This window comes from Gastrolobium bilobum, unplaced genomic scaffold (genome assembly GCF_033153095.1).
Source record: "Gastrolobium bilobum isolate Gb01-03AN ecotype WA unplaced genomic scaffold, APGP_CSIRO_Gbil_v1 utg55102, whole genome shotgun sequence".
NCBI lineage: Eukaryota > Viridiplantae > Streptophyta > Magnoliopsida > Fabales > Fabaceae > Gastrolobium > Gastrolobium bilobum.
Genome location: NW_026897157.1, coordinates 1 through 13,825, shown reverse-complemented (window position 1 = coordinate 13,825; position 13,825 = coordinate 1). Strand labels below are relative to the sequence as shown.

At 31.1% G+C, this 13,825-nt stretch overlaps 1 protein-coding gene across 1 annotated transcript; it reads right to left on the bottom strand.

Moving 5' to 3' along the window:
• Window positions 1-3,787: 3,787 nt before the first annotated feature.
• On the bottom strand, window positions 3,788-10,702 carry LOC133304585 (paired amphipathic helix protein Sin3-like 2). The gene is made up of 3 exons (XM_061504636.1): window positions 10,640-10,702; window positions 5,946-6,410; window positions 3,788-4,891 (listed from the first exon to the last, which is right to left on the bottom strand). The coding sequence occupies exons 1-3, from the start codon at window positions 10,700-10,702 to the stop codon at window positions 3,902-3,904; spliced, it is 1,518 nt and encodes a 505-aa protein (XP_061360620.1). The 3' UTR covers window positions 3,788-3,901.
• Between the last annotated feature and the right edge of the window lie 3,123 nt (window positions 10,703-13,825).

Genomic DNA, 13,825 nt, shown 5'->3' with positions numbered 1-13,825 from the left:
TTTTAGCCTTTACCTATGCCAACAAATTCTAAAAAGTTTGAAAATTATCTAGTGCCAAGGCACTAGCTAACCCCAATGTGGCTTTGTCACTGAAGAGTGAAGTATAAAAAAGAGCTTTATCCTTCAATGAAGTGATAAGTTAGGCCTTCTAAATGGATCCAATATGACATCTAACACAAAGCACTTTGTTTTAGATTGTCTTAGAGATGAGTTCATCACATTTGGAGTTTCATTTAAGACTTATTATGGCAACCAATTCTCGTGATGTAGAGCTCATATTTTTTTATTTATTTTTTTGTGTGTACATATAGAGCCCATATTTAGTTGGGTTTATGTGTGATTAAAAGAATTTTGTTAATAGGTGAGCCAATGTTATTAAACTGATTATCAATTCGGTTGAGATACTAAGTTGACAAGTCATTGGCTCAATCTATGAATCACTTGTTGAACTTGCTGGTTGAATTACTTAATTGAATTATATAAGAATATATAATAAATGTAATAATAAAAGTATTATGATAAATATATACTTGTGGTATAGTGATTAATGTTAGAAAGATATAAAATTATTAATGTAATATCACCTAATATATTAAGGTTTTGGATTAAAATAGATCTTTACCATTAATGTTGCATTACGTAGGTTAGGTTGTGGGTGTTAACAGTATGAGCTTGGAAAATTTCACACGGCAAAATAATGTATCAATTATAATCTGTATATATTTGTTAGTTATGGTTATGATGACTGAAGTTACTGTTTAGACCTCATAATTACTTCTTCATGGATCATGATATTCATTAATTAATTATAATTTTTTCAAAAATATGTTTAGTGATATATTTTTATTTATTTTAAATAATTCATATTTCTATCGTCGATTTATACTCTCAATCAAAAACATATAATTGAAAATATTATATTCAACTGTCAAATTATTATTATTATTATTATTGTTATGAGGTGAAAAGTTTTGGGCGACCTTTGGAGGACAGTAGCCTCATTAAACTATGATGAATATGTAAGTATTTTATTTGAAAGTGGTAATTAGTGAAATGATTATAATGTTGATCATCTCAAAATAATTTTTTTTTTTGGTGAAGATCTCAAAATTATTTACTTCTTAAGAATAGTGTTGTAACAGAGTGCATGTCAAACAAATGGCATAACATATGCCGGAACAAAATTTTGACGTGCATAATTACACCAGATTGTTTTATTTACTCTAAAATCAACGGCAAATTGAGAAGACTAATTTTGTTAGGATGGAGAAAAAAAGATTATAGCGAATTATGAAGCGGAGAAAGTTATATTTATTATCATTTTAGACTTATTATTCTTATTATCTGATTAGTTACCGTTATATTAATTTGAAATCAACAATAGAAAAATAGAAGAAAAAAATAACTGTTGTTGATTTTGAATTAATCCTTTGATAAATAGAAGAAAAATGCATGTATCTCCAAGAAACTCTCAAAGAAAACTAAAGCGCTCAAAATGTAAAAACTGATTACAACTAAAAACTGAATTCTCTCTTCAACATGAAAATCTGACTTCCACTAAGTTCTGAGTTCCACTCCTTTTTACAAAACAAAGACTACTTTAAAAAAAAATATATATATCTTCAAATTGATGTTGTCCCTCATATCAAACAAGCATCCAACGACCTTCAAATTTCCATCTCATCTTCTTCTTTCATTCATCTTTCATTGCCATGTGTCCTTTTCTGTGTATAAAAAGAAAAATAATTTGCAAAAAGTTAAAATTTCTTTTCTTTTACCTCTTTTTATCAACTTGGGCTTACTTCTTTAAATTTGGCCCAAAGTTTACCTGCACTTTAATACAATTCAGCCCATAAAACATAAGATAATTACCACTAAATTAAATAGAAATTAAGACTACCACTCGTCAGATTAGGTTTTGGCCTAAATACGTTAAGTTTATATAAAATATTTTGAACTTGGTTTGACCTATTAATTTGGTGTACTCTACATTATAGGTTTGGTCTTGTCTATATTTAAAAATCAAAATATATGACCTAGGCATATTAACATGTTTAAGCCTACGAATCTTTAATAATTATCAAAGTTAATATATATATATATATATATAAAATAAATTTTTATTAGTTAAATTTATATAAATAATTATTTATTTTATTTGAATTAAATTAAATAATACGATATACTGACGTATAGGTCAATATTTGTAAAAGGAAATGTTTTCTAAACAAGTTTTTTTTGAGGTCCAAGCCTATTTTATTTTACTAAATATATTAGCTAGGTCAAACCTAACCTACTTAGACCGAATTATAAACACTTAATAGACCATTTGATCCATTTAAATCCCTACATGGAAGTTATGTGTGAGGAAGAACTTGCAATTTGTGTGTTAACAGTATTGAGCTTGGAAAATTTCACACGGCAAAATAATGTATCGATTATGTATAAATTATAATCTGTATATATTTGTTAGTTGTGGTTATGATGACTGAAGTTACTGTTTAGACCTTATAATTACTTCTTCATGAATCATGATATTTTTAATTAATTATCATTTTTTCAAAAATATGCTTAGCGATATATTTTTATTTATTTTAAATAATTCATATTTCTATCATCGATTCATACTCTCAATCCAAAACATATAATTGAAAATATTATATTCAACTGTAAAATTATTATTATTATTGAGGTAAAAAGTTTTGGGCGACCTTTGGAGGATAGTAGCCTCATTAAACTATGATGAATATGTAAGTATTTTATTTGAAAATGGTAATTAGCGAAATGAATATAATGTTGATCATCTCAAAATAATTTACTTCTTAAGAATAGTATTGTAACCGAGGGCATATCAAACAAATGGCATAGCGTGTGCCGGAACAAAATTTTGACGTGCATAATCACACCAGATGTTTTATGTACTCTAAAATCAACGGCAAATTGAGAGTACTAACTTGGTTAGGATGGAGAAAAAAAGGTTATAGCGAATTGAGAAGCGGAGAAAGTTATATTTATTATTATTTTAGACTTATCACTCTTATTATTTGATTGGTTATTGTTATATCAATTTGAAATCAATAATAAAAAAATAGAAAGAAAAAAAAAACTATTGCTGATTTCGACTTTGATAAATAATTAGATAGTAAGGGTGGTACGTCTAAAATATAATAAATATAACCGCCCCAACTGAGAGGCTTGATAGTCCATTGTTCTTTATAAAACAAAGGGGTGGTGAAGGGAGGGCCCCAATTGGTAGAAAAAAACCCGCAACTTTTTTTCTTCCAGAAACTCTTAGTATTTAAAAAATACATTGAATTTCAATTATTTCGAGTTGAGTCGAGTGAACTTACTCAAAGGAACAATATTCTCTTAATGTCTGTTTTTTCGTTTTCACAATTAAGACTTCACTTAAATATAATCGAGTCCCTTATTACTCGAACTTTTTACATATTGATTTATAAAACAAACAAATAATAACATTTGTAGATAGATCAAAAAACTCAATTTTTGAGTTTGTTCTTTCCGGTTCAAAGGTTGAAGTGACAAAAATAATAGAACCCCGTATACCGAAGTGAAAAAGAATTGAAGTGAAAAAGAACCAATTTTAATTATTATTATTTTAACCTTGAATAAAATTCATTAAACCAGTAATGAAAAAGAATTGAAGTGAGTAAACATAAACAGAAAAACCAAAATCACTTGCTGCTTGTGGAAGCTTGTGAAGCTTCCAAAAAATAATCCATTTTCTTTATCACTGGCTGCTACACTAGTCCGGTGAACATTCTTTACCTCAGTTACTCTACCATCAGCCTCATTCATACTCTCATATCACATGAATACCGAACTAATTTGTTTCCAGCTGCAATAGTAGACTGAAGAATATCATCCTCTTTCTGCTGCTTCACTTTAAGTGATTTTTAGAATAAATTTCAGCCCAAACTTTATTGAAATCTGAACGACACCGACTCCATTCCTCCTGTTTCTGCTTCAGTCGAGTCAATATTACAGGGAGCGCACGAGTTGGGTTTTTACGCAATATGTCTATAACGTCAAGACCATGGTCACCATATAGACGTTCAATGCACCTTAAATTTTGAACAGTAAAGTAATCTTCAATACGGTTCAGAGTCTCCATATTGATCTTATTTTCATTCATGTTATTATATAATTCCTCTGCACGTTTAGCTGCAGAACTCACAGACTCTAATAACATGTCCAGCTCAAATCTGTCATCTTCACATCTGAACAAGCTCTCTTCGTACTGATTCCTGCACATATGTTCGGAAGAGTAATCCTCACTTCCTGAACTCACAGATACCCAGTGATCATTCAATACTTGAGCACCAAGCTCAGATCTCTGACTAGCTGTAGGAATTGGATAATCAGCAGGTAGAAGCCGGTAGCTGGGAGTGCAACGTTTACAGTCACTGAGGTCAAGTTCTTGAATGGATTTTCCCATGTACTCCTTCTCCCTGTATCTTTCCTTCTCTTTAGCTCCATCCATCTCACGCTTCTGCTCTTTGTCTTTGTCTTTGTCCTCCAACTTTGATGATCTTAGTGACTTTTTACTCATGACACCAGCAAGGAACCCATCAATATTTTCCAAACACTCCAGGAAATCATTGAATTCCACCATAAGATCAAGATGCTTTCCAAGTAAATCGGTTACCAAATTTTGCAATTCATTCCTTTTTATTATTTCACTGACGAAAAAATTATGAAGGCACTTCAAGAAAGCTTGGTAGTCATCAGCACTGTTCAACTTCTCCTTAACTTTCTCAAAGAAACTGAATGCTTGACTATACATGTTCTTTAAGGTATCCTTGTCTTCCTTAGAAGAAAAGTCTGAAGCCAACCCAAAACCTTCAGCTTTCTTGACAGATTTCTTTTTCTCATGAAAGCGCTGCAAGTTCAAATCCCTGCTGTTATTATTTTATATTGACAAAAATCTCACATGAGTCTTTACAATATTATTATTTTTTATTCTATAAATAATGTTCGCCCATCTAAATGTGACAACGCCTAACTCACCAGGTGTTGTAAGCGAGTTAGGTAACGTGACATTATGAACAAAAATTTACAAAATGTGACATTCAGATAATTTTTTACAAAAAATGTGGCACTTTAATCGTTGTCCATCAAAGAATCCTATAACAATTTCCATCTTAAAAACAAATCAAGAATTACAAGCCGTCTGTACTAAATAGGGAATGAAAGAAAGGGGCAAAAAAGTAGAATACATTCTTATATATTAAATTAAAGTTTATTCTCTTAAATGTAATGCCTATAATAGAGTAAACGCATATGATTTACTCTGCATCAGTATCCTTTCTATATATACTGCAAAAGACAACTCTGTGTTTTGTGATATAGTTTCTGAACTGTTAAGAGTTTGTTTCGTGCCAGCTCAGTTTCTGTTAGAAGTTAGATTTGCTGAGCTGGGGGGACACTGTAATCAGTTTAATCTTAAGTCAATAACACAGTTCTCACTCAGAAACTTTCTCTGATCTCTTCTCTCTTTCTCCTCCTCCTCCTCTCTCTCTCCCTCTCTCTCTCTCATACTTACATTTACTCAACAAACATAAACACATACTAGAACAGACGAAACGTACAAAGAAAAAAAAAACAGAACAAACTTAAAAAATAAAAATAAAAAATAAAAAAGGAACCTACTCAGTCACAAAATTATATTCTGTTATGTAAATAAGTTTACATTCACTCCAATTCCTTCTTATACTCAAACTAACTAGGTTGATTGAGAAAACTGCATTACACTCAACTAACAGAAAACAACATTTTCGTCCTAAATAATCAGCAATAACTTTGGGGTAATAAGTTATGAGTCAGATTAGTTCTAGCAAACCCAACCCCATGAGCTAGGAAAATGAAAATGTAGAGAGAAAGAATCATCCAATAAAACCGTTAAAAAGGGGAGAAATGGATACCTCAAGAAATTGTTGAGCATTTATATGATCAGGTTCTCTCTCATCCTGATCACGATTAATCCTCATATCCTTACTCTCACGTTTCCTCCGCTTCTTGTGCATGTTCATCATTGTGTTGTCATCATCCATCTCAGGGTGTTCAACACTCAGATCACGCTCACGATCATGAGAAGGAAGCCTCTTTCGTCGATATACTTGCATTTGCCGCATCATGGGTGCCATAGAACTCCGCTCACTAAAGCGCTGCAATGAATTTCGAGCATCCGGAGCATGCTGTGTAGAAGGTGCTGCGAAACTATCTGGTAAGAATCTAGTGAACTCCTCAAGCAAATCTCGATGATCCTTAAACAGGGTAGCAACCTCACTATAAATTTCACCTATGTCCTTATGCTCTTTGCGGTACATATTGGAAATGTTCAAGAACGATTTGTAAACATGCTCATCACTTTGGAATCGTTTCTTTATCTAGAATTTTATATGGGAAAAAAATTTAATTATTGCATTTTAATTAATTAATTATGCAATTTGGATTGTGATTTTTTTTTTGGAGGTTTGGATTGTGATTTGATAGAAGAAAATAAATAAAATTTGTGATATGTGATTTAATTTTTTACAGTTTTGGATTGTGAACCAATCTGCGTGTGTGATTTAATATAAAAAATTAATCAAGATTTGATGTGTGATTATATTTAAATTTTATTTTTATTTTTATTATAAAAAAATTTGGTTTGTTATTTAAATTAAAAGTAACAATTATTATTAATAAGGAAAATAAAATAAAGATTTGATTTGTGATTTAAACTCAAAAATCAATTTGAAAAATCTGTATTAATAAATGAAATAATTCAATAAATATTCTGAATCTCTAAGGAATAAGGATTACCTAATTTAAATTTAAATTTAAATTATGTTTGTGAGAAATAAAATATATCAAATGAGATGTCATTGCGTAGATCTCGAAAAGTTATGTGGAATCAAAAAACAATTACCTGAATTGGATACCCGAGTCAAAAGTTATGGCCTTCAGAAGTTTTATGATTAAATTATTATTATTTTTTTATAAAAAATGACACGTGTCAACCTTAGGTGAGAGATGCCTAAATGAGGCGTCACATTGTAAAATAGATCCGTAATTATTTCCAAAACTGCCATAAATGCGTAATATTTAATTAAAATGCAATAATTAAATTTTTTATCCAATTTTATATATCTCAAAGATTTGAATTAGTATTATTATATCTCCTTGGAGTGATGGATCAATCAACAAATTAATGACTCTACTAATTTAATTTAATATATTATTTAAAAGTAATATATTTAAAATCAAATTAAATCTAATCATGCCAATTATTAAAAAAAATTTAAAATATATCTTGTTTTTAAAATAAAATAAAATAAAAACATAAATGAAATGATAATTAAAATTCATAAAATTTATACTTAATATATTTTAATTTTATTTATCCTGATATGATAAGCATAGGTTGTGTCAAAATTTCTATATAAATACATAAAATACAAAATTTAAAAGTACACAATACGATAAAGTTTTGTTTCAAAATTTAAAAGTACATAATACAAAATTTAAAAGCACAAATTCTTTTAGTTTTAAAATAATCATTGTTTAAAGATTTGTACAAAAATTAAATAATTCATTAAATTCTTTACGATTTAATGAAAATATAAGTTTATTTGATTATATTACACCTTCACTCTATTAAATCATTCTTATTCCAATAAGTAGAAATAAAAAAATAAAGTAGAGCTAAGGAAATAATATTTTTTTTTTTAAAGTGACAAATAATTTAGAATAAATTATAACTTTTTAAATACAATTAGATACATAAAATGTGCCTATCATAGTAGAAAGCAAGTTAAATTCAACACCATATTATTTAAGTGGAAAGTGTTTGTCATTTTAAATGACATAAAGTTATGTCATTTGTAACGCCCGGTCGCTTCAAGAATCAATGACTATCCCCACATACTAACACGAGACTTTTCAGTGTGCTTTTTCCTCACTCGCACACTTCCCGGGAAAACTTCCTAGGAGGTCACTCATCTCATAATTGCTCCTAGTCAAGCACACCTAACTGTGGAGTTCTTCCGATCCGGGCTACCGAAAAGCAGATGCATCTTGTTAGTATAGGTAGTACCAATTGATTCTTATAAGCTATTCTCAAACTGTGCAGTCTCATACCTGCACAGTCTTTGGAATTCTTCTCTTTCGGGTGTCGATTCGATTCATTCATGCATGTAACCCCACGCTGGAAGCCTGTCAGGAGTCACTCCTTGTCCGTGCCCCTTTGCACCGGCGATTACTCCCTGCCCTCGTCAGCGCTCTAGATGTTACATCATTTTAATAGAGAGATTCACACAAGAAATTATTTTTTATTTAAAATTTAAATTAAAAAAATCACTCACTTTCTCTTCCATGATTTTCATTTCTTATCTCTATATCTCTCCTAAAATAATATAACTTATGTCATTTAAAATGACAAACATCAAACTCATTATTTAAACATGGTCCTATCACTTAATTTGTTTTTAGCTTTTTTTTTTTTAAGAAAAAACCCAAGCAAGACCTGATTATCAAACTTGTGCAGGACAACAAATTAGACATGATTAGTTATCAAACTTCAAGACCTAATACGTCAAATGCTTTGACTGGATTAACCAAAAAAATTAAGTCCATGTTTTTTAATAAATTAATTACGCATTTATTACAGTTTTGGAAATAATTATATATTTATTGTACAATATAACGACCAATTTGGGCGTCACTCAAGACGCCTAAATTGGGCGTCACTCAAGAGGCAATCATACTTAATTTAGGCGTCATTTATCAGATATTGACACATGTCATATTTTTTTTCCAAAAAAAATAATAATTTAATCATAAAACTTCTGAAGGCCGTAACTTTTGACTCGGGTATCCAAATCAGGTAATTCTTTTTTTAATTCCTCATAACTTTTTGAGATCTACGCAATGAGATCTCATTTGACATATTTTATTTCTCACAAACACAATTTAAATTTGCAAGAATAATATTATAAGAAACATTAAACCCGGAAGCCTCTGAGTTCTGGATTTGTGATTTAATATAAATAAATAAATAAATAAAATTTTGATTTGTGATTTAATTTTTTTTTAATAACATTTTTTTATTATAACAAAAATTTGGTTTGTGATTTAAATTAAAAATTAAAATTAAAATTATTATTAATAAGGAAAACAAAATAAAGATTTGATTTGTGACTTAAACTAAAAAATCATTTTGAAAAATCTGTAGAAATAAAGGAAATAATTAAATAAATATTCTAAATCTCTAAGGAAGAAGAATATTATTTTTGAAATTAATGATTAATGCTATAAGCTTCTAAGTTATTATTTATGGTCTGAAATTAATTATGGCTTATGAATTTTTTTCAAAAATAAAATTACCTAAATTAGGCGTGATTGCCTCTTGATTGAAACCCAATTTAGACGTCATTGGTGACGTGTCAGGTGTTGACACGTGTCACATTTTTAAACTCAGAAGTCTCTGTGTTTTGGGTTTGTGATTTAATATAAAAAATAAATCAAGATTTGATGTGTGATTTAAATTAAAAAATAACAATTATTATTAATAAGGAAAACAAAATAAAGATTTGATTTGTGATTTAAACTCAAAAATCAATTTGAAAAATCTGTATTAATAAAGGAAATAATTAAATAAATATTCTAAATCTCTAAGGAAGAAGGATTACCTGATTTAAATTTAAATTATGTTTGTGAGAAATAAAATATGTCAAATAAGATGTTATTGCGTCGATCTCGAAAATTTATGTGGAATCAAAAAAAGAATTACCCGATTTGGATACCCGAGTAAAAAATTATGGCCTTCAGAAGTTTTATGATTAAATTATATTTTTTTTGAAAAAAAACTATGACACATGTCAACACCTGATGAGTGACGCCTAAATTAGGCGTGATTGCCTCTTTAGTGCGAGTTGGCTCCCTCCGGTATCCCCACGAGCTTCGACTCTTTGAGCCGGCTATGGGACTAATCCGGAGTGCGGGGGAACAGTGACCTTACACAAATTTTTGATATTCTTCTTGACTTTCTCCCTAATTTGTTCCCTAATTTCTATCTTAGGAATTTCCTTCATCCAATACCTGACTTTGTTTTTTCTTGAATTTCCTTTATTTGATTTCTCTTAATTCATATCAGGAATTTTTAAAAAATAAAATAATATATACTTGATAAATGGGTGTTCCCATTCCTTGATTCCAATTTAAATTCACAATAATAATAAAAGTGCTCTGTTTCACTTCTATGAGAATAAATGATTGTTTGGATGAGTTTTCAAAAAAAATATTTTTATATTTTATTTATTTTAGAAGTACTTTTTATAAAAGTTAAAGTTATTTAGATTTTTAAAAAATATTTAGTTTTTGAAAAAATATTTGTGTTTTAACTTATGTTATTTTTAGAAGCTAAAATTTTCATTTCAAAAAAAAGATTTTTAACTTTTTTTTATGACTTTTACTCTTTTTAAAAGTAGACGTCCAAACATATTTCTCCCATACATGTTTTTTTTTCCTGAAGTAAAACAACTTTTGAAGAGAGAAAAACCCATCCAAAGAAGCAACCTCTCGGGAGAAAGAGCCAAGCCTTGTTTGGTATTTTCGTTTCTATCCAAGGCAGAACCTTGAGGAGCTGGTTGTGAGCTCCAAGAGCAACCTTTGGTTCATCTTTAAGCCTGGTATGCATACTCAACCTTTGATCATGAGTTATTGGTTAAAAGTGGAACCTTGATGCATGTATTGAGCTAAAGATGATAACCTAACGTTCGGTAATGCTTAACACACTTAGAAATGCCTGTTTAAGCTTCTGTAATCGGTAAAAGTTGGACCTTTGGTTTGGATTTTCGCGAGATGCAGAATCTGGGTTCTGTCGCGAAACATCCGAATATTTTGTTGTGAATATCCGGATATTGATATCCAGATATAGGTATCCGGATATGCGGATCTGAATATCCGGATATGGATATCCGGATATTTTGGGATTTCGCAGAACAGTAGCTGCACTGTTCATACAGTAGGCTATTGGGGGTTTGTGAACCCTAGATTGATGAAGTTGAACTTCTGTTTTAATTGAACTAAGTCAGAATCAAGTGGTTAAAGGCTTATGACTTTGCGTGAAGCCTTAAGACATAAATCGTAAGAGGAAAACGTAGTCTTTATGTTTATGCTTATAAGCTATGAGTGTTGATATGCTTACTGGTCCTAATCAGGTTGTCATCTGCTGTGTGTTGGACTTGAGCTGTGTGGACTCTTGGCATTGGATAGTGAGCTTGCAAGGTAAGCTTTTGTGTCTTCGGTTTAGCCATGTTGTGGTTCCACCATATCCCATGGGGGTATGGTTATATGCTTGCTGTGTTACATGCTTTTGATGTTTTGGAAATTCTATTGAGATGTTATATGCTAGTGCCTTTATGATATGCATATGGTGTTCCACCTATACGGTAAGCCTGAGTATGTGGTACATACAATATGGTGAGGCTGTGGGTGAGGTGCAAGCGGTGTTCCTTGTACTATCTGTAGGTAATAGACGTATTCCTGCATTTCTCTTGCCAGTAGAGTAGTTTAAACACACATGGCATGAATATCTGTTGCACTGCATTGAGTTTTGGAACTTATATTGAATTACTGCCTTTGGAACTTATATTGCACATGTAAGTGATCTTGGGGTGGAAGATCCTTGAGGACCCCTTGTCTTACTGAGATTTCTGGTTTAGAGATCTCACCCCATGTTTGGGGAATGCTTATTTCAGGTTCAGGTAATGCGGGGGTTGAGACCTCTAGTGGCAGGAGGCCAGAGCTTAGCTGATAGATGTTACATGTTTATGCTGCTTATGTTGATATGCTGTTATGATTGGATGTTGAATCCTATTTACTGTCTTATGCTTTTAGCTTCAGTTTATGGATTTCTCTGTTGAGACTCTGTTGGTTATGCTGTTGATTTAGTGAGCATGAGGATTGTCCATGCCATATAGACTTGATTATGTCTTGTTTTATGTTGGAGTTGTATTAATGTATCAGGATTATTGTCCGGACTACGTGTTGTAGATCTGTGACATAGATACTCGCTTTATCTATATTATGAGGTATTTCAGTTAGATGTCTTTTTGCAATTTACATACAGGCGATATTTTATGAAATTGATTAAGTAATCAACTTGGCTAAGTATAACAACGTCATAATTGAAAAGAAAAAGATATTCCGTATTTTTAATTAAGTGCAGCTTAATACGATGATATGTTAACAAACCGGGTATACTCGGGGTGTTACACCGCACATCGTAGTAACTCTTCTGGCGATTCTGCGCCTGCTTCAACTTTTCCCTGATCAATTTGATCTGCAGGGTGGTATCTTGGACAAAGTCCAAGCCAAATAGCTCCTTGTCTCCAACCTCAGACCAGCAGGTAGGAGTCCGACACCTCTTACCATACAACGCCTCGTAGGGTGCCATGCCAAGGCTAGCATGGAAACTGTTGTTGTACGAAAATTCAACCAATGGCAGGTACATATCCCATGTTGAACCCTTCTCCAAAGTGCAAGCCCTCAACATGTCCTCGAATGTCTGGATGGTCCGCTCAGTCTGTCCGTCAGTCTGAGGGTGATAGGTGTTACTCAGTCTCAACTGCGTACCAAAAGCCTCCTGCAGCGCCTCCCAGAACCGAAAACTGTTAAAGAGAAAATTCAATGAAGATATATATATATATATATATATATATATATATATATATATGGAGTATGAAAATTTCTTGTAGATACCCATTAATAAATTCTTTGTTTTTTTTGTATTTTTAAAAAAATTTAAATATTAAAATATTGATTAAATGATTTATGTGGATCCAATGTCATTTAAATGATTTTAGACATTTATCGCTGATTGTTCCATCTTTCTTTTTAATTGTGAAGTTTGCTCTGTCCCTCTATATTCATGTTCTTCACAAGTTACGACTAGGGGTGTAAATGGGACATGTTAAGCCTACAGGCTTTGGCTTTAATAGCCTAAGCTTAGGGGTGTTCATCAACCGATCCAAACCGATTCAAACCGCGAAAACCGAACCGAAAAATCGATAACCGAATAAACCAAAAACCGAAAAATCGGAAACCGAAAGCAAACCGCAAATTATAATTGGATTGGATCAGTTTTCGGATGGGTTGATGAAAACCTATCAAATCCAAACCGATCCAATATATTAATTATCCTCTACCTACTTGTCATTTCTCTAATCATAGCCCAAAAATTTCTAAACTCAAGACCCATTAACTCATCAACTAAACCAAAAAAAAAACTTAGTCACGTCTCATCAACTATAGTATTCTTTAGTGATATTTTTGTATTTCAAATTTTTTTTTTACAAAGCCAATATGTACAAAAGATGTTATTTGTACAATAATCATGAAACTAATTTTAGGATATTCAAAAAACCGAAAATCGATCCAATCCAAACCGAAAAAAATTGGATTGGATCGGATCGGATTTGAAAAAAAATCTAAACCGAATGGATGATTATATGATCAAACCGAAGGAAGAGCCTATACTGACTTATTAGCATATTAAAGACTTGATTTATTGGTTTGGCCTGACCTATTATAAAAAACTAAAAAACTTAATGTGGCCTGTAAGGCCTACCAAGTTGCAAACCAAGGGGGTGTACTGGATTAGGATTTCAGAGGATTTTAATGGATTATTTTAGACAAAAAAATCCATTGGTATTCAATTAAAATTTTAAAGCATTGAAAAAAAGTCATGTGGTATTCAATTAGGATTTTAAAATATTAATTTACACTCCGTCCAAATTCGTTGGTATTCAATCAGGAT